The following is a 25,578-nucleotide window of genomic DNA, read 5'->3' as shown; positions in this document are numbered from 1 at the left end:
TACAGTCATTAGATTAGAGCCACAGGACAGTTCTAAACAAATAAACCTTGCCTCTGTGTCTCCCTCCGTCTCTCTGTATCTCGCCCTATTTTTCTCTCTCTCTATCCCTCATTCTCTGACCTACCTTCTGTCTCTACTTGAACCCCATTCTCTCTTTCTCTCTGCCTGATTGTCCCTGTCTTTGTCTCTTTCTAACCATCTTCCTCCATGTCTTCTTCCCTCTCTATTAAACCCTGTAGAAAACACAGCCATAAGAATGAGGTCTTAAACTCAGTAGCCACTCACTGTAATTATGATGGCGTCATTCATGTGGCTGCTTTCAGTACAAAGCTGAAACAGTGGCAGACATTGAAACACATGCTGTCTTATTAAAATTCCAATGCTGTGAACGGCTACTAAATGCAACAATAATTGTGCTTCAATCGAGCATACCAGTGAAGTTCTGCTGCAAAGACGGTAGTCCAGGACTATGAAGACTACACCACAGAAATCACCCATGAAATGGAGAAAAATAAAGTGCAAAAAATATATACGTTTAAAGAGGACGTCATGTGTAAAGAGGACATTGTTTGTGAAGGGGATATCATGTGCAATCGGGACGTAATGTGCAAAGAGGACATTGTGTGTAAAGGGGACACCGTGTGTCATGGTTTTTAAATGTCTTCATGGTCTTGCCCCTCTTTACCTCAGTGAAATGATGGTTAGATATGTTCCAGTCAGGTCTCTCAGGTCTTCAAACAGTAATCTACTAGTGATTCCTAAAAGCCGATTAAAGATTGGCGAGGGTGCTTTTAGTCACTATGGCCCAAAGCTCTGGAATTCTCTTCCTGAAGAGCTCAGAGGCATTTCATCCCTGCATAGTTTCAAGAACAGTCTAAAAACATTCCTGTTTAGATCTGCTTTTAGTTAAGAAACTCAATCTTATTTTCCTTATTACATTATGTTGTCTATTACTTTATAATTTGTCACTTTATTTCATTATTTCATTGTGTTTGTTTCCTTTTTATATTATCATCTTATTTACTTTTTATGTTATTTTAATATTTTTATCTTCAATTTCTTTTAACATTTTCTTTTTGTCCTATCTCCTTTTAATGTTTCTTTTTATTTATACTGTAAAGCTGTGACGGGCAGGGGTGAGCAACTAAAAGGAAGCAATCACGCCAAGTCTCAGGGAAAAAGGATGGTTTAATAGAAAGTGTGCAAACCAAAACCCGTGCAAAAGATCCAAATTAAGGATATAATGACCAGCGGTCAACTGGTACAAAGACAAGACATATATAGGCAAACAAACGACCCTCAGGTGAGACGGATCACGGGCTCCGCCCACCTGAGGGACGCACATGACGTCACAAAACAACAACAACAACAACAGCCGCTGTGGACGGAGGCGGCCGGTAGGGGGCCGCCTCACCGTGACAAAAGCACTTTGAGTTGCATGTATGTATGAAAGGTGCTATACAAATAAAGATTATTATTATTATAATAAAGGGAACTTATGAGTGCATGACAGTCCTCATATTTACATTTACGGCATTTAGCAGACAGAGCGACTTACAAAGTGCTTTGCATCTGATCACAGAATTCATCCTAGGTAATAGTGCGGATAGGCCAGAATTCAAGATACCATTGAACACAAGGCACAGACTCATGTCCACTAGCTCAACTAACACAGAAGAGCACCATTTCCGTTTGGTATTATTAGCTATAATAAAACGTTCACTTTCTTCCCATTTGAGGTGTTAAGAACACCTTCAATCTCTGCGTCCTCATCAGCACTGATGCTCCCTCTACAACACCACCAGCCCAGCCTCCGGGTCCATTGTAGGGGGGGGTCTGCCAGTGCTACGCTCTTCAATCTCAGTGCAAAACCTATAAAATTACCATGTGTAGGCTGCAGTCCAGGGCAGGAAGAGTAAAAACGGGCCCAGAAGAGGCTGGTCTTTTACACTCGCCCGGGTATTTAAAGGCAGGACACACTGCAACGAGACAGTTCTGCAAATGCCCCCCCCCCCCCCCCCCCCACGTCTCTGTTTATCCCCCTCTCTCCTTCCTTCTCTTTCACTCTCCATACTCTCCCCATCTGTCCTTGTCTCTCCACCCACTCTCCCTCTCTCTCTTCTCTCTCCCCTCTCATCCCCTACTCTTTCTCCTCCCGTCTCTCTCCTCTCTCTCTTCTCTCATCTCCCGCTCTCATCCCCTCTGCTATTTCTCCCCTTTCTCTCTCCTCCCCTCTCTCCTCTTGTCCTCTCTCTGCCTCACATTAAATACTGCAGCCGTGCCCACAGCTTTTGACATGGTGTGAATGTGTGTGCAGCATTTTCATGTGGTAATGTTTAAATGTGCTTGTGAATCTTTATGTTGTTTAAATATGCATGTGAGTCGTATGTGATGGTGTTTAAAAGAGCACGTAAGTCTTAATGATGTGTAAATGTGCATGTGATGTTTTAATATTCATGCATTTAATGTGATATGTAAATATGTATGTGACCAGTATGTGTAAATGTGTGAGCACTTTGTGTGTGTGTTCAGTGTGATAATGTGTGTGTGTGTTGAGTGCGTATGCAGTGTACACAATATATACACAATATACACAAATGCAGGTCGGTCTGAGGCCCTCTACACAGATAATCTACACAATAAGCAGCAAACACAGAGAATGACAAAAACCAGGCCAGTTTTTTTTAGAATGCTCTGCCATATTCGGTAACGTAGGTGTTCTCAATGCAGCTTCTGTATTCATGAATCAAAGAGAATACACATAACATATTTCACCCAGCCTGGTGAATGTGTTCAAGCCCTTTAGCAGAGACATTAGAGTTACCATCAGCTTTACCATCACTCAGCCCATTAGAGTTACCATCAGCCCATTCTGAAGGACAGAGCACATCACAGTGGGTTCATATCAGTGAAAGGGAGCAAGCTATCAGCAGCATCACTCTTCTCGTGGTCCATGGGAGCAGGTTCACCACCATAACACACCAGGAAGGTGACAGCACGATGATCTCCAGCAGTCGGAGGAAGAACTCTGTATGCATATGACAGTTACGGAGGATCAACACGTGCACTGCAGACTGCAACGGCAGACGTACACTAAACACGTACACTAAACACGTGCTACTGAGACACGTTTAGCTGAGCAACATCAGGTAGGTGTGGGTCAGTCGTGGTCACAGAGGCACCTGTGGACACAGAGGCAACAGAGCTCAAGTGTCACTCCACTTCTGTGTCCTCTGCTCTAAATCCTCACCTGAATAAAAAAAAATCACTCACCTGCCTGTATCTACATTTGGGTTAGTTCCCCTTAGACAAAACGTGAAACATAGCATGATAGAGAAATGACAACAGCTCACAAAAGGGAAAAGTCCCATTAAATAACTTTATCGTATGTACTACCACCATCACGAATGACCACTGCTGGGCTCCTGATCAAGGCACTTATCTGTGTATGTTGGATCAAAGCATCTGCTTTACAGAAATGTAAAGATCATGTCAACAGCTAATGGGAAATTTCTTTAAAATCATCACAATTAGGGGTGGGAATCATTTACTATCTCACGATTCGATTCGATTCCGATTTTGGGGGCCACGATTCGATTCAAAATCGATTTTCGATTCAAAAAACGATTTGATTTATAAAAATGTCAGTCTAATGCTTCAGTCTATAAAATCTGCATCTACTACAGTCTACTTTGCAAGACACAATGACAAATACAGAAAATTAAGTGTCTTTCACATTTAATTAACAAAAATAAAGTGCTTTGGTAAAATAAAATGGTTTTTGTTGTTACCAAAATTCTTGAGCTTCATTTTGCAAGCTCTCAGGGCTGGCTCGGATGCAGTTCCCCCAGCCGTTGCTAGGGGCACCAGAGTCAGTCCCAGACTAAACCGTAACCGGCAGCCAGTCTCTGCTTTCTCTGTGGTTGCTTATCGTTTAATGGTCTCGCCACCTCTCTATGGAGGACGAAAGGTGACAAATTCTCTTTACTTATTCGAGTATCTATCTCCTGCGTCGCTTCCTGACCCATCTCAAGTTTTCCCAATCCTGTATTTCTTTCTATCTGTTTTGCCTTTATTTTGGGAAGGGTTTTATTTTACTGCGGCGTTTTTTGCCAGTTACTTCTGCTGGCGTCCTTGGTTTCATTTTCACGTTGCATTTATCCGCGCTGTTTTTTAGTTCTAGGTCGCTGTGCGCGTTTCCCTCTCGCTAATACATGTGACGAGTGTCAAACGTCTTGATCTTGCAAACCGGCACTTGGGTCCCCCCTTCTCTATATTATTTCTCACCCTTCTCTATATTAACGCTCCCGTGCTCACCGCGTTACACACGCCTTGCACACGAGCTACATTGTGTCCAGTTCGGTCTTCCCTGGCATTCAGTAAAAACCAAAATGATCCCATATTTTTGCCTTAAATGAAGACCGGACAGGTTGAATATCTCTTTCCTCCATCTGTTTTGAAACTTTTCCACGCATGAGTGTGTCCCAGAACCTGCTGCGTAAAGTCTCACGTAATTTTGTAATTACGTAACACGAGACTTCACCATGACTTACAATCGATTTTGGGACATTTAAATTCGATTCTGAATCGTAGTAAATGAGAATCGATTTTTGATATATGAATCAATTTTTTGGCACACCTCTAATCACAATACAAAGCCAAATCAAATCAACAGGGTGTAAAACACCACCATGGCCTTAAATATCATGGCATTTAATTAACACCCACAATGCCTGGAGCCAGACTACAGACATGAAAGCTGTTTTGGAGGAGTCATCAGGTCCAGTGGTCACTGGGTTTGGTGGTTACAGGTTACACAGCAGCACCCTATAAACCCAGCACTGATCAACTCACACTGATAATCCTAGCACTGATAAACCCAACACTGATAAACTCAACACTATTAAACTAAACACTGATAAACTACACAGGGCCTCCAGGGCACTGAGCTTCTGTCTCTTCAAAAGATAAAAATGAAGAAAATCCAGAATCCCACTACACACGGGTCAAGACAGGCAGGACAGCATTCCACAGATGACTAAAGCTCCCAGCCTCCTACCAGTCCAACTCCTGTATTTTAATACAACAGCAGGTACTATTCATTATTTTAATCTGACATTGGTCGGCTATACAAGAAGTTAATACAAGTTTTGCAGTTTGTTTACCCAGGTATTTTGCAATTTATTTGCAACTATCATAGAATTGTAGTGATCAGCTTGATTTTGTGACACATGAATCACAACCATTCATAATTCACCATGTGCAGCCATTACCTAGAGCAGACACAGGATACACCCTACCTAGAGCAGACACAGGACACGCCCTACCTAGAGCAGACACAGGACACACCCTACCTAGAGCAGACACAGGATACGCCTTACCTAGAGCAGAAACAGGACACGCCCTACATAGAGCAGACACAGGACATGCCCTACCTAGAGCAGACACAGGACATGCCCTACCTAGAGCACACACAGAACATGCCCTACCTAGAGCAGACACAGGACACGCCCTACCTAGACCAGACACAGGACACGCCCTACATAGAGCAGACACAGGATACACCCTACCTAGAGCAGACACATGGTATGCCCTACCTAGAGCAGACACACGGTACGTCCCTACCTAGAGCAGACACAGGACATGGCCTACATAGAGCAGACACAGGACACGTCCTACCTAGACCAGACACAGGACACGACCTACCTAGAGCAGACACATGGTATGCCCTACCTAGAGCAGACACAGGACATGGCCTACATAGAGCAGACACAGGACACGTCCTACCTAGAGCAGACACAGGACATGCCCTACCTAGAGCAGACACAGGACATGGCCTACATAGAGCAGACACAGGACACGCCCTACCTAGAGCAGACACAGGATATACTCTACCTAGAGCAGACACAGGAAATGCCCTATCTAGAGCAGACACAGGATACACTCTATGTAGAGCAGACACAGGATACACTCTACCTAGAGCAGACACAGGAAATGCCCTATCTAGAGCAGACACAGGATACACTCTATGTAGAGCAGACACAGGATACACTCTACCTAGAGCAGACACAGGAAATGCCCTATCTAGAGCAGACACAGGATGCTCTAATTACAGACACAGGAAACACAATGCTTTAAGAATACTGCACATTGAATGCACAGCTACTCATCCTGGCTACACATCCAGTAAACTGTGTACTTAATAAACTAGATCCCTAGATAGTTTCATTAAAGCAAAAGAAACGCTTTAATGCAGCTTTGGTGAGCGGCATGATGTGTCAAATACAACCACAAGAGAAATGCCCACGCGACCAGAGCGTTGACCACAGACTGCAGCCCACTTGAGAAGACGTAGCCTAGGTTTCAATGTGCTGAAGAAAATCCTAAAACATTCTGTAGAACTGTTGGGGAAAGCTGGCTTGAATTTGCACTAGAGAAACTGAGTGAGGAGAGGAAGAACAGAAAGAACTCATGAACCATAGCAGGACAGGAACCGTCTCCAAGGCTTGGGAATTCACACCTCCACTCTGGAGTGTGTGTGTATATGTATGTATTTGTGCATATACATGTGTGTGTCTGTATGTGTGCGGCTGTGTGTGCGTGTGTGTGTGTGTCCATATGTGTGTGTGGCTGTGTGTGTGTGTGTTGTGGGCTGGGGAGGTAACAGCAAGATAGAATCATTCAGTTTTAGGGTTCAAGCTTGCTGCATGATACACTGCATGAGGTGAAAACCCCAGAAATACCGCTTGTGTGTGTATGTGTATATTTTTGTGTGACTGTGTGTTTGAATTATTTGTGTGTGTGTGTGTGTGTGTGTGTGTGTGTGTGTGTGTGTGTGTGTGTGTGTGTGTGTGTGTGTGTGTGTGTGTGTGTGTGTAAATGCAGGTTGTAATTATTAATTCAGCAGTTAGGTATCCAGACGCATTCTCCTGTGAATTAGTATAATAGCCAAAGCTCAATTTCAACAAACACTCCCCTTTATAGAGCACAACAAATCTGTTCACAGCTGACATGCCCTGTGAAGAAACCCAAGACATGGACAGAGTCCAGCACTAAAAGAGAGGAACATTACTGCCGAAGCCGGCGACAGAGCTTTCACAGTGTGGGATTTGGAAACAGGCCTGTCCTGTTGAGTGAGCTTCTCAGGCTTACACACACTCACCTGTAGGATCTACTCTGTGTCTCTGCATCAATTTAACAGAGACTCCATCTCTCCCCCTGAAGACCACAATAACAGCTTCATACCTTTGTGACCTTTGTCCAACTGCAGGAGTCCAACTGTGCCAATGAATCAAACACCAGTAGTGCAAGACACTTGGTGAGTAAAGTCAACACGGTAGTATTTCCACAAGCAGGGTTAGTCTGTCCACACCAGCTCACTAGTGTCAAGGTGAAATTTCATGTGACGATGAAAATGTTTAAACCAATAGTAATGCAAAATCCTCTTGTATAAATTGACTAAATATAAGATGCTACCGTAGGCTGCCGTGTGCTGTGTGAGTGCCGTCTGGATGCTGTTCATGCAGTAAGATCTCCCTTTTACCCCATTTACTGTTACATCCAATTTAATATCCATGTAAAGTTATTATTGGTGGTTGTTATTGCACAAAGCATGCTCACATGCAAATGACAAAGCCCATGAGGAAGACAGCAATTCTGAGGATGTTCCGGTTCACAACATCCACCCACATACACAAACACCACACCAACATCCACCCACATACACAAACACCACACCAACATCCACCCACATACACAAACACCACACCAACATCCACCCACATACACAAACACCACACCAACATACACAAACACCACACCAACATCCACCCACATACACAAACACCACACCAACATCCACCCACATACACAAACACCACACCAACATACACAAACACCACACCAACATCCACCCACATACACAAACACCACACCAACATCCACCCACATACACAAACACCACACCAACATACACAAACACCACACCAACATCCACCCACATACACAAACACCACACCAACATCCACCCACATACACAAACACCACACCAACATACACAAACACCACACCAACATCCACCCACATACACAAACACCACACCAACATCCACCCACATACACAAACACCACACCAACATCCATCACCACACTAGTAATCAATATAAACCAGGGTTCTTGTTATAATTTGTCCTGTTGCTGGATATGTGAGTTAAACCACAGATGTAACTACTAGTGTGGCATGCTCTAATTGTTGGGTATTGCTTTACATCTGTTACAGTACTTTATTGAAGATGCATAAATGTAAAAATCTCATAGCACATTCATACTGTTAAACAACTGCATGACACCCATATTGAGAATAAATTTAATTGCCAATTTGCTGTCATACAGGGTGAGATATGACATCACTGTTCTGCCACTCTGCTAGTCACCCAGATAAGTGTGCTTCTGTAAGAAGGGCACTACAGCAGCGAAGCAAAATACAGAGAGAGAGAAGAGGGGGAGAGAATGAAGGAGAGGGAGAGAGGGAGAGAGAGAGGAAGAGAGAAGGAGAGGAGAGAGGAGGAGAAAGAGAGAGTGGGAGAGAGAGGGAGGGAGAGAAGGAGATAGAGGGAAGAGAGAGAAAAGGAGAGAGGGAGAGAGAGATGGCACCACAACAAACACCTCTACCCACAGCCACTGTGGCACTGTATAACACTCAGTGGTGAATGTGTGATGTTTTTATACCTTACACATCTTGTCTCGTACTGCACTTTGCAGGACTGTTTTTGCACTGTCTTGGCATTTGAGTCAGACAAACAAATGCTGCATGCAAGACTGCATAATAAATACTGCACTGAAGTTCTTCATCATCGTCTTCACGGGTGCAAGACTGCATAATAAATACTGCACTGAAGTTCTTCATCATCGTCTTCACGGGTGCAAGACTGCATAATAAATACTGCACTGAAGTTCTTCATCATCGTCTTCACGGGTGCAAGACTGCATAATAAATACTGCACTGAAGTTTTTCGTCATCATCTTCACAGGTGCAGAGCCATTTCACAGCAAGTAATAAATTATCAAAAGTATTCCAAAACTGTGTGAGAGTTTTGGGTTAGTGTTAAGGTTAATGTTAGGGTTGGGGGACTATCCAGAGTATCAGAGTAGTAGCACAGTGGCTGAGTGATTTACGAGGCTGTTCTTGATATTTTATGAATCAAAATTGGACTAACCAAACAAATCCTGATGAATGTAATAAGATGTTTTACCTTGGGCTTAGAAACAACAGAAACATGGTTCTCCCACAAGCCTTTGGGAAAGTATGTTTGTTTCCCAATGACCCTTGATGTTTCTCATTCTGAAGTCTCAGAGTAACTAAACATTTATTCAGTAATTAAAATCAACCACAAACACTGTAAAAGGAACCAACTGAAGTGACACTGGACATTTACACCAAGCCTGTAAAGGTAAAAAAGCTACATACAATTCCTGCCTACGCTCCAGATCTACAAGATGAAGTGTGTTAACTCTGCAGATGAAGTTCTCTTTATAGCAAACTTAACCCTGCTGCTTTTGTGTGGACAGAGAAAGCACAAACGAGAAGGAGAAAACAAACACCAGATATTTCCTAGTTGTTTAATAATTTTTCAAAAATAAAAAAAATACAGATCTGAGTTAGCTTCAAAGCTATGCTTTTAAATGCCTTGGTTTACTTCACTGTTCAATTAGTCAGCACACAGTCAGTTCTAAACAGGATTTGTTTACTTTGCCCTTTCACAACCAGATTTACTACGTGTAGTTTCTCTTTGGTGGGGGAGGGAGCATTAAAAGATCACACATGAACACATTCACAGGCACACTTGCACATTCAATTTTACACTCACACATTCACGTGCACACTTATACACTTATGAGTGTGGAGGTGAGTGTGTCTTTCTGTGTGTTCATGTCTTCTCAGCCTTGGGAGCCGGGGCCCACGCCCTCTCTAACCCAGCCAGCTCTTGCCGGTCCTGTTCGATTAGCAGAGTGTGATAAGGACAAACTCATCAATCCTGAGGGGCTAATTGAGGCAGGTTTACAGCTTCCTTCAGGGCAGAATAAGTAAGGACAGGTGCAAAAGCAGAGAGAGAACGATCAAGAGCTTGGGCAGGTGAACAAGACAAACACCTCATGTGAAGAGCAGACGATGACACAACGAAAACAGAGACCAAGGCCACATGTTAATAAACAACTGCCATGCAGAGAAGAGGGCCAAAGTGCCAGACTACAGGTATGGGTAATGGGGGAGGGGAAATCTACACACACAAACACACACACACACACACACACACACACACACACACACACACACACACACACACACACACACACACACACACACACACACACACACACACACACACAGAGCTGGGAGCTGGGGTTAACCACACACACACACACACACACACACACACACACACACACACACACACACACACACACACACACACACACACAGAGATACAGACACAGACACAGACACAGACACAGACAGACACACACACAGAGCTGGGAGCTGTGGTTAGGGAGTTTGAATGTTAAGATGGACTTGGGTGTTTTAAGGATTAGGGTTTGAGGGTTGGTGGGTTCGGGGGTTTAGGGATTAGGGTTTGAGGATTGGTGGGTTTGGGGGTTTAGGGATTAGGTTTTGAGGGTTGGTGGGTTCGGGGGTTTAGGGATTAGGGTTTGAGGATTGGTGGGTTTGGGGGTTTAGGGATTAGGTTTTGAGGGTTGGTGGGTTCGGGGGTTTAGGGATTAGGGTTTGAGGATTGGTGGGTTCGGGGGTTTAGGGATTAGGGTTTGAGGGTTGGTAGGTTTGGGGTTTTTGGAGGTTAAGATCAGGGCAGTTGAGTTTTCCAGTCTGAAGAACCTGTTCACCTTGCCTTTCTGGTTCTATGGTAACGTCTGTCTTGTGCCTCAGTCTGAGGGTGCAGAACAGAGCAAACAGGACGGACGCTCCAACAATTAAAGCTGCAGTCAGCCTCACCCGCCTGTCCCTGTGTTCATTACATTTCCTGTTTTGATTGCACAAACAGGTGAACTATAAGCCTACAGAAAACACAGAGGAAAACTATCATCACACACACACACTCACTCACACACACACTGCAGAGTGCATTATAGTCCCCTGGCCACATAGCTCTGCGCGTCTCTTGGGAAAAGATAAGAAAAGACAACAAGGACACAAGCCATGGGAACCCCCACTTTGTTATTGTTAGTGTGTGAGTGTGTGCACGCACGTGTGTGTGTGTGTGTGTGTGTGTGTGTGTGTGTGTGTGTGTGTGTGTGTGTGTGTGTGTGTGTGTGTGTGTGTGTGTGTGTGTGTGTGTAGAGCACATGTAATGCACTTCAGACCCTGGCCTGACTGGACTGTTATATGAGGTTCAGACAGTGTCCAACAGCACCTCCTCTAACTCAGTTCTATCTGGGAAGCTTTAAGTATGGCCACACACACATGCATGCACAAACGTGCACACCCACACATGCACACACACCACATGTTCACACACATGCATGCAATCACATGCACACCCACACATGCATGCACACACACACACACATGCATGCAAACACATGCACAGACATGCATGCACAGATGCGCACACACACACACACACACACACACACACACACACACATGCACACACATACACAGACATGCATGCACAGATGCGCACACACACACGTGCACACCCACACATGGATGCACACACGTGCACACACCCACAGATGCACACATATGCATGCACACTGGTGGATGATATAGTGACAGACTGAACTGCGCCACAGAGGAGTGATCATGTGGTTGATAGGAGGCCTGATCACACACCATAAACAGAGGTAGTGAGTCCACAGGATGCTGCGTCTCCGCCAGCCGTGCCATCACTCTGTGGGTCATGGACCTGAGTTCTGCACTATTTTAAACCCTGGGTAGGACAGAAGGGCTTTCAGTGGGGCAGCCAGGATTAAGGCCTCTCGGTTGGGCTTCTGCACTAAAGGTTTTGAGTACTGCACATTCTGCAAAACGATGCCATTAACACTCATATATAATTGGTCCCCATAGTAAACACTTGCTCTGCAATGACCCAATTAGACTGCTGTGCATTACATAATAGAAAATTAACTAAGTTAGTGGTTTATTTAAAACATTAATGTCAGCTTTAGTCAAAGTAAGGGCAATCATTCAATTTGCATCATTCCACTAGGGCTATCCGGACAAAACTATGCAGAGGTTTAAAATCTTCTAAAAGATGTAACCGTTTTAAACCTAACATTTTTTAAAGCTAAATTTTTTAAATCTAGTTTTTTTTACAATACAAAAATATAATTTTTAAATATAAAATATTTTAAATATTAACTCTTTTTAAATTACCTTATAATAAAACAGTTAAAACTTACAAGTTGATATCTCTGGACAGGTTTGTGGCAGTCACACATATCTCTGCTTTATTTTATTATCTTGTAATACTCATCTGGTTTCTGGCGACAGCACTCTTAAAATACATATGAACATGTAATATGTCATTCAATAAGCCAATCTGGCAACTGACAGAAACTTTAAGGGCATGATGATTTGCTAATGTTTTTGCTTTCTTGACATTTCCAGATTTAGCCAATCAACCTCCATATTTACCCAGGTAACGTCCAGATTTAGCCAATCAACCTCCATATTTACCCAGACAACATCCAGACTTAACCAGATAACCTTCATATTTACCCAGATAACATCCAGATTTGTGTCAGATAACCTCAGATTTGTGTCAGATAACATCCATGTTTCTAATGTAATACAAATGCAATCATATGCAAATTATGTTTGTATTTTCATATTAGGATAATGAGGTCTGTAATTGTCTATGGTGAGAGAAGAGATATCTACTGTATTTTATTTCAGGTATGTCTGCTCCACATATTTTTTCATTGTATTCAGTTTGCTCAAGGGTCAAGCGATTAGTCCTGAGTCCAAACGTGTCTGTGTCCAAAGGGGTGTCTGCACGACAGTAGTGATGTTACACCTTACAAGTTCCGTCTGCCAGTCAGAAACACAACAGTCCAACACAAGCCTAGCAATGACAAGAGAAGAGCCCTTGTGATTGATAAGCATCTTGAAGAGAAGAACCCTTGTGATTGATGAACATCCAGAAGAGAAGAACTATTGTGATTGATGAGTGTCCAGAAGAGAAGAACCCTTTTGATTGATGAGTGTCCAGAAGAGAAGAACCTTTGTGATTGATGAGTGTCCAGAAGAGAACTCTTGTGATTGATGAGTATCTAGAGAAGAACTCTTGTGATTGATGAGTGTCCAGAAGCAAAGAACTCTTGTGACCAATGAGCATCTAGAAGAGAAGAACCCTTGTGATTGATGAGTGTCCAGAAGAGAAGAACCCTTGTGATTGATGAGTGTTCAGAGAAGACCCCTTGTGATTGATGAGTGTCCAGAAGAGAAGAACCCTTGTGATTGATAAGTATCCAGTGATAACAGATTAAGAGTCCGTTGTATTGTACAGTGTACACATTTCACCTACTAAATACAACAGAGCTAATTACTTAAATATGGGCACTATGTGAAATAATAAAGTACATAGTTTCAAAAAATGTTAATGCAAAAGTGGAAAATGCAGCAAGCTAAAAAACTAAACAGAAACTTGAAATGTATTAAATAACAACAACAAACTAAAAAAGTATCATAGTCTGTCCACAATATGAGCAGCAGATTCAGCCTCCATTTCAAAGTAAAGCATGTTGGAATAACACATGTTGGCATGTTGGGATGTTGGCATGGGAACATGAGCCATGATCAGCACAGAACTGAGATGGTCCACTCTGATCACTACAGAACTGAGATGGTCCACTCTGATCACTACAGAACAGAGATGGTCCGCTCTGATCACTACAGAACTGAGATGGTCCACTCTGATCACTACAGAACTGAGATGGTCCGCTCTGATCACTACAGAACAGAGATGGTCCGCTCTGATCACTACAGAACTGAGATGGTCCACTCTGATCACTACAGAACTGAGATGGTCCACTCTGATCACTACAGAACTGAGATGGTCCGCTCTGATCACTACAGAACAGAGATGGACCACTTTGACAATATATGTTGTGAAAAGCGCTATACAAATATATTTGATTTGATTTGATTAGATGGTCCGCTCTGATCACTACAGAACAGAGATGGTCCGCTCTGACAAGATGCAGTTCTAAACAGACATTGAAGTAGCTATTAGCCAATAAAGTAGTTTTTCTCAACACGCATTACACAAACAATCTGATTCATACACTCCTCAAAAATAACCAGAGACAGAACAATGATGCTACATTTTAGTCATTTGGCAAGATTTGTTACAACAAATCCATTTGTACTGTACAGAAGGGGAGATATTAGATAATACCCATTCCAGCACAAATAAGAGAGAAGTGTGCTCCTCCCTGGCCATGCCTGTAGGCGGGTCTTGCCTGAGCTATGTGCATGTGTTGAGATGAAAGCACGAGTGTTTTTTCCACTCTTGTTAAGCACTGGAAGCAAAGCATTCACACGGGAGGGAGGACACACCCACGGGGCCGGACCCTTCAGAAGAGGCTGCCGCTCTGCTCCTCAGCCCTGCCACTGATCCAGCAGCACAGAGGCGATTGGCGAGGGGTCCTGTGGGCCGAGGGGTCCCATGGTCCGAGTGGCGAGGGGTCCCGTGAGCCGAGGGGTCCCGTGGGCTGAGTGGTCCTGTGGCCCGGGCACCAGCCTGTGACTCAGGGCCTTCAGTAGGGCTGGAGAGACAGCTGTGCATACACAGCGACTCCCAGAGGGACTTCATAACCAAGGCTGCTGCTCTCTAATGTAGAAACCAAGCCTGTGTTTTCAACCCCGACCTATAGTCGTTTTCATGTCAGTAGCATAGAGGTCAGTGTTGCTCACTGGTCTCTAATGGTTATTTATGAAAAGTGTTCAACACACAATGCTGGGATCATACTACACAACTTCAACCTGATTTTGACACAATTTTGTCATAGCTGATAAATCTCCAGCCTCAGGTCTGAAGAAGAAATGGCCTGTGCAGGGCGACATCACTGAATAACGCTGATGTGAGCTCACAATGTTTTGAATTTTCCTATGACGCGTTCATCTTCTATGACGTGTTCCTCACCACTGACCGACAGGATGATCACATGTGCTCTGGTAAAAAGGAAGAGGGATATGAAGATGTGGGACAGTTGCCCTAGCTGGGCGATGTAGCTGGGCGATATTGCCCTAGCTGGGCGATGTAGCTGGGCGATGTTGCCCTAGCTGGGTGATGTAGCTGGGTGATGTTGCCATAGCTGTTGACCCTCTGTTATCCACATTTAGACCCACATTTAAACATAGTGCTAACCCTAAACACAGTTCTAAACCTAAACCCAGTGCTACTCCTTCAATTGTCTCTCATGTCTGTCCATAACTACTTCCAGAAGATTACAGGCACAGTGCAAGCTGGCTGCTCTGAGATGGTAATCTAAGAGATTTGCAGTCATTTCCTGTGATTGTTACTCTTCATGGTAAATACAAGGACAGCAACTACAGAAGCTGCCTCCCTTATATAGACTGTTCTTATATAGACTGTTCTCATATAGACTCTTCTTAGCACATTCAAGGGATGCACAAGTTTACAGAAAAGAAGGGGACTGAAGCAGGCTGGAGAGAGAGAGAAGAAATGTGTGTGTATATGTGCGTCCCTCCTTGTCCATGTAAGGACAGGGCCCGGAGAGAGAGCCTCAGTTTGTTGATAAAGACACAGCAACATCAGCACATACACACCATGTTCCACTACAGTTGGCTTTCTGGTGCACATTTGTATGACATACTGCGTTGTTTCTGTGAGTGTTCCACTGTAAGGAGTTTGTCACTGAGATGCACAGATGACTTCATGAACTACCTTTAGTTCTGCTTCCTTTGTGCCTTTGATGTCATCATCATATTCCAATGTTACCTGAATCCATTTAATGGACGTGAAATAGTTAAGCTGTTGTCTGAGATTTTTCAAAGTTCCTTAAATTTATTTTGAGCAATCTGTAACATGGGACAGAGAAACCCAGCCCTTAACACACCACATGGTCCAGACACACATGGTCCAGACACACACATGGTCCAGACACACATGCCAACACAAAGGGTAATATCACATGACAGGAGCTGCAAATCATTACAACTGCACAGTGTGACTCCATGGTTTCTGGACCTCTGTTGACCTCTGACAGAGAGCAAGAGCAAGAACATATCCTAATCTCCAAAATATTATCTATTACAATTAGACATTAGCATGCTGTACTGTTCATGATCAGCTGATCAGGTTTATATTAATGTTTCCATTTCATAGTGACACATGGCTGTATTTCTGTAAGAGAGACTACAGGAAACGACAGATATTACCACATCAGTCACATCAGGAGTGTCTCTTTTTTCCATACTGTAAAAGCATGTTTAAAGATGTTATAAGTGACATTAAATTTTTTTAAATACTGTAAATGCTATATTAAAGATGCCATAAGTGATGTTATGGTTTTTGCTAATATCCGCAACATTTGGCAACCAAAATAATCAAACTCCAAGCTTCAGTGTCACATGCTCCACCCTAGCCTAGCCTAACCCTGCCTGCCAAAGCCCCTCCCGTCCCAGACTAACAGCACTGCTTGGACCAGTGAGCACATAGAGGAGCACTGCTGCTTCTGCAGAGACATTTCCTAATTGTCGTTCCACGGCCTGATTACTATCCACCCACATCGGATCTTAAATTATTGTTTGGATTCCAACCTCCTGCTCACAAGTCCTCAAAGAGCAGCTGTAGTTGACCACACAACCCTCCCCATCTAACTACGCTAGAGCCGTGTGATTTTAGTCAGGCACATTTCTTACAGCTCATCTTACAGATACTATGCACACAACCTTTTCCCTACCGAGTAAGATTTCTAGATGAAGTTGGTCGATCTCACTGAATTATATTATTGAATTTCTTACTGCTATCCCTGAATAAGGCTTTTTATGTAGTTATGCCACAATTTTACTCCTGCACAAACTCAAACTCATCAGAGTACCAATGATTGTTCACTAATAATAATAATAATAATAATAATAATAATAATAATAATAACAACAACATCACTGCCTCTTCTTCAGAATGCTGAGAAAAATCACTAGTCAGACTTCCTGTCATCCTGTCATTTTGCTAATAGATCTACATTACAGAAGAGTTCTCAATCCCCCCAGCAGGGTCGTGTAGTAACGTCCACAGCAGTGAGCCCCTGCACACACACTGATGAGCAGTCTGGATTAGTTCAACTCAGACAGAAATGTGTCCTACTCCTTTGTTGGCCCTTCTAAACAGGCTGAGGAGATCCTGACCACACCACTGTGTGAGAGTCCTGCCCCCCACACCACTGTGTGAGAGTCCAGCACAGCCCCAGAGGGGTCTCCCTGCCTGTGAGCACATATAGTGATATTGAGAAGGAAGCGGAGACAGATTAGTCCACATGTTCTTTAAAAAAAATGCTTACTGAAGCTTTCATTATATAAAGAAGTGAACATAAGAGCCTTTATTACTGTGTGTTTACACCGTCTCATTTTACAGTCCTCGTATCTCAGCACAAGAACACACTGCACAGCATCAAGACGAAAACACAAACATTAAACAACACAAGCAGGTCACAACAGCAGGTCTTTAAAAGCAAGTCACGCTGTCAGTTTTGTGCAGGGAACAGATGCTTCAGTGGGCATAAACTAGTGATGGGCAAAATGTTGCTAACTGGTTAAAGCAGTCAGTGGTGGTGTGAAAGGTCATGACAGTGTGAAAGGTCATGGTGGTAGTTCAGTGGTGCGGTGAAAGGTTATAGCGGTTGTTCAGTGGTGATGTGAAAGGTTATGGCGGTTGTTCGGTGGTGGGGTAAAAGGTCATGGCAGTTCAGTGTTGGGGTGAAAGGTCATGGCGGTTGTTCAGTGGTGGGGTGAAAGGTCATGGCAGTTCAGTGGTGGGGTGAAAGGTCATAGCAATTCAGTGGTGGGGTGAAAGGTCATGGCGGTTGTTCAGTGGTGGGGTGAAAGGTCATGGCAGTTCAGTAGTGGGCTTTATTCTGCATTCAGCACATCTCCTGCAGTCATTACACATCCTACACAACCCTGTGAAACTGCTGACCACAGTGGTATGTATGGAGGCCAGCTGGTCCTTGATGACACAGCAACCACAGGGTTAGCAAGGCCCCTTGAGCTGATGACACAGCAGGGGAGTCTCCAGGACAGAGCCACCCTCAGACTCTTCAATGCTGTGAGGTCACTTCCTCTCATGACCCTGCTGCAGTTCTGGCTGTCCTGCTTAAATAAGATGGCAAAAGGATAGAAGCTACAAGATATTAAGTACACACACACACACACACACACACACACACACACACACACACACACACACACACACACACACACACACACACACACCACACACACACACACACACACACACACACACACACACACACACACACACACACACACACACACACACACACTAACCCACTAACTCTAAATCTGGGTAAGGGTTCTAACTAAGCCACTAACCCTAACCAACTCTAATCCTGACACTACACAATACACAAACACAGTCTCATCTGGAACACATGTAACACAAACATACAGGCTCATCTCTCTCTCACTCTCACACACACACACACACACACACACACACACACACACACACACACACACACACACACACACACACACACACACGTGGTGTTGAGAGCTTAATGCCCCAGACAGCTTTCGCAGTGTCTTTACATGTCTGAGAGCTACAGGCTGCAGGACCATTAGGAAATCCAGCAGGTGGATTATTAATAAGCACCTTGGTGGGAGAGAGAAGATAGCAGGTGATCTTTAGCACCAGGCTGCTCTGCCCAGACACACACATCATCAGCACCTTTCCTCTGATCTGCCTAACAATGTGCAGTGTTAGTGCTGCCTGCACACACTCAGCTGCCTCTCCCCACACATTAGCCATCAGGCTGTTAACGGTTTCACATGCTAATAATCCTCATAACCATGTTCAATTACCACCTCAGTCACAGCGGAAATAAACAGCCTCCCTGTAAAGCACCCAGAAGGATATTTATGCATATTTGACTTGATATGCACATACTGTTTTGCATTTTAATGCTACTGTATGCACATTAGGTACACATGTTGTATTCTGTCCTCATAACGCATTTATCTTATGAGACCCTTAACAATATTCCCAAGGAACAGGGACAAGATTCAATTGACTGAAATTTATTTAAGAATTCTTTTTATGTAAAATTCAATGTAGTAATCAACATGTAGCCTGAAAACTGTTGAACGTAAAGAAAGAAACACAAACACTCCACACACAAACAAAACCAAACACACATGCAGTGTGTTAATGTTGTGTTAATGCGCATGACAACCTCGCAACCCCGATAACCTCGCAACCCCAATAACCTCGCAACCCCGACAACCTCGCAACCCCGACAACCTCGCAACCACGACAACCTCGCAACCATGACAACCTCACAGCCCTGTGGGATGGTAAAGGCTCCTCTGCTTCATGGACTTTTTCCATTTAACCCTTATAGGAAGGCATTTATCTGACCTGTTCTAATTAAATGAAGAACTAAAATAAAAATGGACAGCAGATGAAAAAAAGAAAGATGAGAGTGTGAGAGAGTGAGTCAGAGAGACTGCGGAAGGGAGTGAGACGGAAAAGAAGAGAGAGAAAAAGCAGTAAATCACTTCATTATTACAAACATCTCGTCTGTGTCCCCACAGGGCCCTGATTAAGGCAGTAATTCAGCAGTTTTTAGGGCAGTTTAAAGGCATATCCATAACGCTCTGGACACCTTATTAGCACTTCACAAGAGCTGCCGGCTCCAGGATTTCACAGATGCAGTAACAACCACTGTCAGAAACACCTCCAACAAGTAATTTATCTGAGAGTGGAGTCTGAAGTTATGCACAACAAGCGCAGATTGTTTATCTATCGTCTCAACAGAGAATAAAAATCAAGAGGGTCATACCAGTCACCTACAATCCACCCCCTACGCCACACCTGTACAGCCCACCCCCTACGCCACACCTGTACAATTCACCCCCTACGCCACACCTGTACAGCCCACCCCCTACACCACACCTGTACAATCCACCCCCTACGCCACACCTGTACAGCCCACCCCCTACACCACACCTGTACAGCCCACCCCCTACGCCACACCTGCACAGTCCACCCCCTACGCCACACCTGCACAGCTCACCCCCTACGCCACACCTGTACAGCCCACCCCCTACGCCACACCTGCACAGTCCACCCCCTACGCCACTCCTGCACAGCTCACCCCCTACGCCACACCTGTACGACCCACACCCTACACCACAGCATTCACTTGTACAGGTTCATGTAAGTCCTAGCAAGCTTGCTATGTCTGCCTATCTAGGTTGGGTTAATGTTAGGGTAAGGAATAGGGTTGGGATAAGGTTTTGGGTTATCCTATCAAGGCTGGGTTAGGATTGGGGTATGGGTCTGGGTTATCCTATCAAGGCTGGGTTAGGATTGGGGTATGGGTCTGGGTTATCCTATCAAGGCTGGGTTAGGATTGGGGTATGGGTCTGGGTTATCCTATCAAGGCTGGGTTAGGGTTGTGGTAAGTTATAGTTATCCGGTTAGAGGGTAAGGGTCTGCCCTGCTCAGGTGTAAAAGGATACTGGGCATTAATTAATGGGGTCACATTAAGCATGTTCATAAAGGAAAAAAGATGTCATGACACTATAACTGCAGTCTGAACTGCAGGCCATGTCAGTTGGATTGTACTTGTTTTGGAATTCATTGTTTTTCTTGGTTCTGCATTCTATAGGATCATCCTGTTGGAAGCCACTCAACATGAAGGAATTACAACTCACCCGTGTTTCAGTGTACCGTTACAGGAAGCAGCATTTGCATGATGCAAAGTCAAAGCATCTATACAACTGTTTTCCCTCTCAACCACAGAACAGCCTAGAACAGCACCACCACCACCACATAATTTTGGGAGTTTCACATTTTGAAAATAAAAAAAAGAAGGGGAAAAAGAACACACTCCAACACTGACTGCAGATCTGTGAGCCTTCCAGCACATATCTGCAATTACTTAAAACCCTGCAGCACTCCATTAACTATTTATCCTCATCCTGTTAGTAGAGTTCAGCATATGCAAAAATAATAGAATGTTGGTGTCTGCAGCAGGCCAAGATGCAGCCGAGTCTGTGAACATCCAGATTGCTTTATTAGAGCTGCACACAACAGCTGGATTAAAAGGCAGCAGTCAAGGCCTCGTGTGGCTGAAGGATCTGTGCTGAGCACGGAGATCAGCAGGCTGCTAACAGTCAGCCTGTGTGCACCAGATCATGGGAGGAGACCACAAAAATGCTTGAGTTAGCTTCTCTGGCCAACTGCTTCTACAGCCCTTCCCCTACAGGGCAACCGAAGCAAAGGCTCACACAAGAACTGGTGGGAATTACTGGAAATGGAGACTATTTGGAAATTAGAGTGGAATTAGAGATCAGCGAGGAAATGCCAGACACTGAGTCCAGTCCAAAGACCCAGTGTGGGGCTGTGGTGGGGCTGAACCCTCTAGAGCACATGACTGTGAGCCTGAACCCTCTATAGCACATGACCTCACACGTTCAAGCAAAAATTCATCAATCCTGTCAAAATGAAAGATTAGCAGTGAGGAATTTTTTATCTGATGACTCTGGATAATTAAAGGGGCTGTAACTCTGGGTTAATAAGGACAGAGAATAAAGCTAAGAAAGGACACAATCATGATACACAGCAGACTGAAGCTGACCACACAGACAGGCTCACACGGCACACAGGCATTTGAACCGTGACAACTACCAGTGCCAATACGGCTGTGAACTATGGTGAGTACCACTAGCAAAGTATTTACAACCAAACTGGTCATTTTTAGAATCGTAATCTAAAGCAGTTTTCTCACATCTGTGTCAGCCTAATGAACACACACACATACACACACCCACACCCATACACCTATGACAGCCTAATGAACACACGCCACACACACCTATGACAGCTTAATGAACACCCCAACACACACACACACACACACCTATGAAAGCCTAAGGAACCCTCCCCACACACACACACACACCTATGACAGCTTAATGAACCCCCCAACACACACACACACACACACCTTTATCAGTCTAATACCCCAACCACACCCCACACATCACAGCCCAATGAACACCCCACACACAGCCTAATTACCCCCCCCCCCACACACACACACACACTGTGCAAGCCTGTTAATTACACCTGATCCCGTTGTCCCTACGGTAACTAGAGTGCAGTAAAGTGCTGATATTATTCACACCTCTGCTTGGGGTCTAGTGTGGATCCTGAAGAATTAACAAAGCAAGTGTAGGATCAGAACCTGATACCCCACCCAACGACTGACACTGAAGACCAGTAACCTGCAGTAACCTGTACAGACACAGTATTCACTAGTCAAAGATCAAGATCCATAAAGCTCCACTATCACTTCTACACAAGTTTCAGAGTGAGTGATTTTAAATGTGAAGCAAAGCAAGATCCTCACTAGTAATGTTGGTGTTTGTCTGTACAAGCCACTGTACATGAGGTGGAGGGACTGAATCCCTCCAACACACCTGTACCATCACCACACCAGTGGATGCATATATTAGAAAAATATGGCACTAAAAAAAGTTTGTAAAAAAAAAGACTAGCTTGTAAAAAAAAAGACTAGCTTGTAAAAAAAAAAGAATATTAAATCTGACCACATATCTGGAGTTTCTCCATCATTTCCACCACTTTCTCTGGGCTTCACCTTTTTCTTGTATCACAATGTGGGTTAATTCAGACCTGCTCAAATACCACTGCCTGTCTGTCTGTCTGTCTGTCTGTCTGTCTGTCTGTCTCTTTCTGACTGAATCACTGACACATTTTTTGAATGAAATAAGTGAATGAAGTATATGAACAGGCCTTTGTGATCCTTTAGTTATACCAGCCACGCAGTAAACATATTGCAGACTCCACCTGCATCTGCCACAAACTCCACCTGCAGCTCTCTGGAATGAGATTTGCAGGAAGACTGAATCAATCAGGTATACTTCCATATTGACTTTTTAAAAAGACAGACATATAGTTATGGGAAGGATTGAAATCAACAACAGTAGGCTAACTACTAAACTGCATTACACAGTATGTAATCAAAGCAGCACCCACCCAAACCCAAATGCAAACCCAAACCCAAACCCTTGCCCTGAGATTCCCCAAGACAAATAAAGGAAAACAGCCCCCTTGGTCTCTAGGAGATTTGCTTCAAAGTGAAGGAAACTACACAACACACCTTGAGCTGATGGGAGTGTTTGAGAAGCTGCGTCAGCCCTGCTGTCCTCCACATTAGGAGAGAAGTTCAGGAGCAGATGCTGCTGGCACTCAGCCAAACTCTGTCTGGCCAGCAGGAAGTCGGCTTATCTTGGGTGCGGTGCTGAATTACGACACACCGCAATACTGGCAAGACAGTCATTCCAAAAAGGGTCAATGTTCCGCCGTACATCCAAACAAAGGTGCCAAACGGGCTCAGAATGCTGCTGATTATGGAAAACGTCCACAAAATATAGCAGAAACATGACAACTTCTTTAAGGTTGACCATGTATGTTCATTTGAGTATCTTAATGTGATGGTGTGAATGTGAAAGCAGAGATGTGCAGGAATATTAAACTATCCCACAGTCTCATACAGATTCTCACTCTGCCCAAGACTCAATTTACCAGCACAATGCTCAGATCTTTCTCCATGCCACTGCCGAACTCTGACCTTTATGAAACACTCCTGACACACTCACAGAGCCAACATCAGGGAGACGTTCGGCACACGAACCTCTGTGATAGCCCCATCACACAGGGGCACTGCGAACAGCAGAATGTTGAACCAGACTGTCTGGGTAGGTCATATCAGGTCATGGGTTTCTCCCTGGTCTGGATGCTTATGTGCTTAATAACCCATATCCTAATGCATGTAATTACATGTCATCACACAAATTAAGATTGTTTGTAGAGACATGTCGGTGATGCATTTTGAACTTTTCAAGCCTTACTGTTTATAATATAATACCAGGACTCCATTCTTGCTCCTCTTACTGTTTATAATATAAGGACTCCCCTCCTGCTCCTCTTACTGTTTATAATATCAGGACTCCCCTCCTGCTCCTCTTACTGTTTATAATATCAGGACTCCCCTCCTGCTCCTCTTACTGTTTATAATATCAGGACTCCCCTCCTGCTCCTCTTACTGTTTATAATATCAGGACTCCCCTCCTGCTCCTCTTACTGTTTATAATATCAGGACTCCCCTCCTGCTCCTCTTTCTCTTTATAATATCAGGACTCCCCTCCTGCTCCTCTTACTCTTTATAATATCAGGACTCCCCTCCTGCTCCTCTGCTGGAACAACTAAGACAGAATAAGAACAAGTATCCTTTCCTTGTAAAAAGAAAGTTCAAAAATATTTTTCTCAACATCAGAGCAAAAACTAGTTTCCTGACTCCATCAATGTCACATTCTATACAGCACAGACGACACAGACAGCACAGACACAGACACACAGGGATATGCATGGGCAGGGACACAGGCTGGGACACAGTCTGGCTGGGACACAGGCTGGGACACGCAGCGTAGGTTCACTTCACCCTTCTTACAGTCTCACACAAACAGAACGCTGAATTCACTTTTTTACAGATTACAGGTTTACAGGTTTTCTTATTCACTCGGCCAGAAGAGCCTCGTGTTGTCATGACACCTGTGTGGAAAGAGGCTTACATGAAATAAAAAGAGCTATTGTCAATAACCTGAAAATATGATCCTGTTTAATTAATGAAGCAATCTAACCACAGTATGAGCACCATTCTCTGACACTAAGATGTGGATTATGTGGGTGGATGTTAAGTGTGAAGAATCAGAACAGCAGGCATAAAAATCAGCAACTCAAATTACCTGCAGTTATAACTGAAACGTACTTTACAATGGCAGAGTGACATAGGATCATCAGCTGGGCAGAGTCCAAGCAGACCACAAAAAACCCTACTGAGGGGGAAGAGGGGAGGAGGGATAGAAGAGGGGAGGGGAGGAGAGGGGAGAGGAGGAGAGTAAAGCTGGGACACTGACAGCACTCTATATCACACACAATCCAGACCAACCCAGCCCGAGTCCTCACGTGAGACGCATCTCCAAGGCTGCGTGGGCCGACGGTGGCTGCTGTAACGGAGACGCAGCTCAGATGTTCTTCTGAATTATGGTGCCAGTGGCAGCTGCATCTTGTTCCACCCTCAGGAAGCCGCAGTGCTGCTCCACTGCTGCCCTGACCCAGAATCAGACGCTCCGCTGCCCGCACCCGCCACCCGCCACCACTTGCGTGATTAAATGCCTGTCGTGACCTTCTCACTGAAGTCATGCATGAATCAAGGGGTACACGGGGACCTAAGAGGCCTGGCCAGTGCACTGCCCTCCTCT

The 25,578-nt window shown here is 44.3% G+C and overlaps 1 protein-coding gene across 21 annotated transcripts in view; it reads right to left on the bottom strand.

The window, feature by feature from the left end:
* Nucleotides 1–25,578, bottom strand: part of plekha5 (pleckstrin homology domain containing, family A member 5) — a 107,742-nt gene that overhangs the window by 77,766 nt on the left and 4,398 nt on the right. Inside the window, exon 4 of one of the 21 annotated variants that reach the window (XM_077005565.1) lies at nucleotides 9,669–13,357. The exons of 18 other annotated variants lie outside the window; for them this stretch is intronic. In XM_077005565.1, the coding sequence (XP_076861680.1) occupies nucleotides 13,174–13,357 (184 nt within the window). In that variant the 3' untranslated portion in view covers nucleotides 9,669–13,173. 2 more of the 21 variants (XM_077005567.1, XM_077005569.1) reach the window with 2 other exon arrangements.

Source organism: Brachyhypopomus gauderio, chromosome 5 (genome assembly GCF_052324685.1).
Source record: "Brachyhypopomus gauderio isolate BG-103 chromosome 5, BGAUD_0.2, whole genome shotgun sequence".
Classification (NCBI taxonomy): Eukaryota; Metazoa; Chordata; class Actinopteri; order Gymnotiformes; family Hypopomidae; genus Brachyhypopomus; species Brachyhypopomus gauderio.
This window is presented reverse-complemented; position numbering and strand designations above follow the sequence as displayed.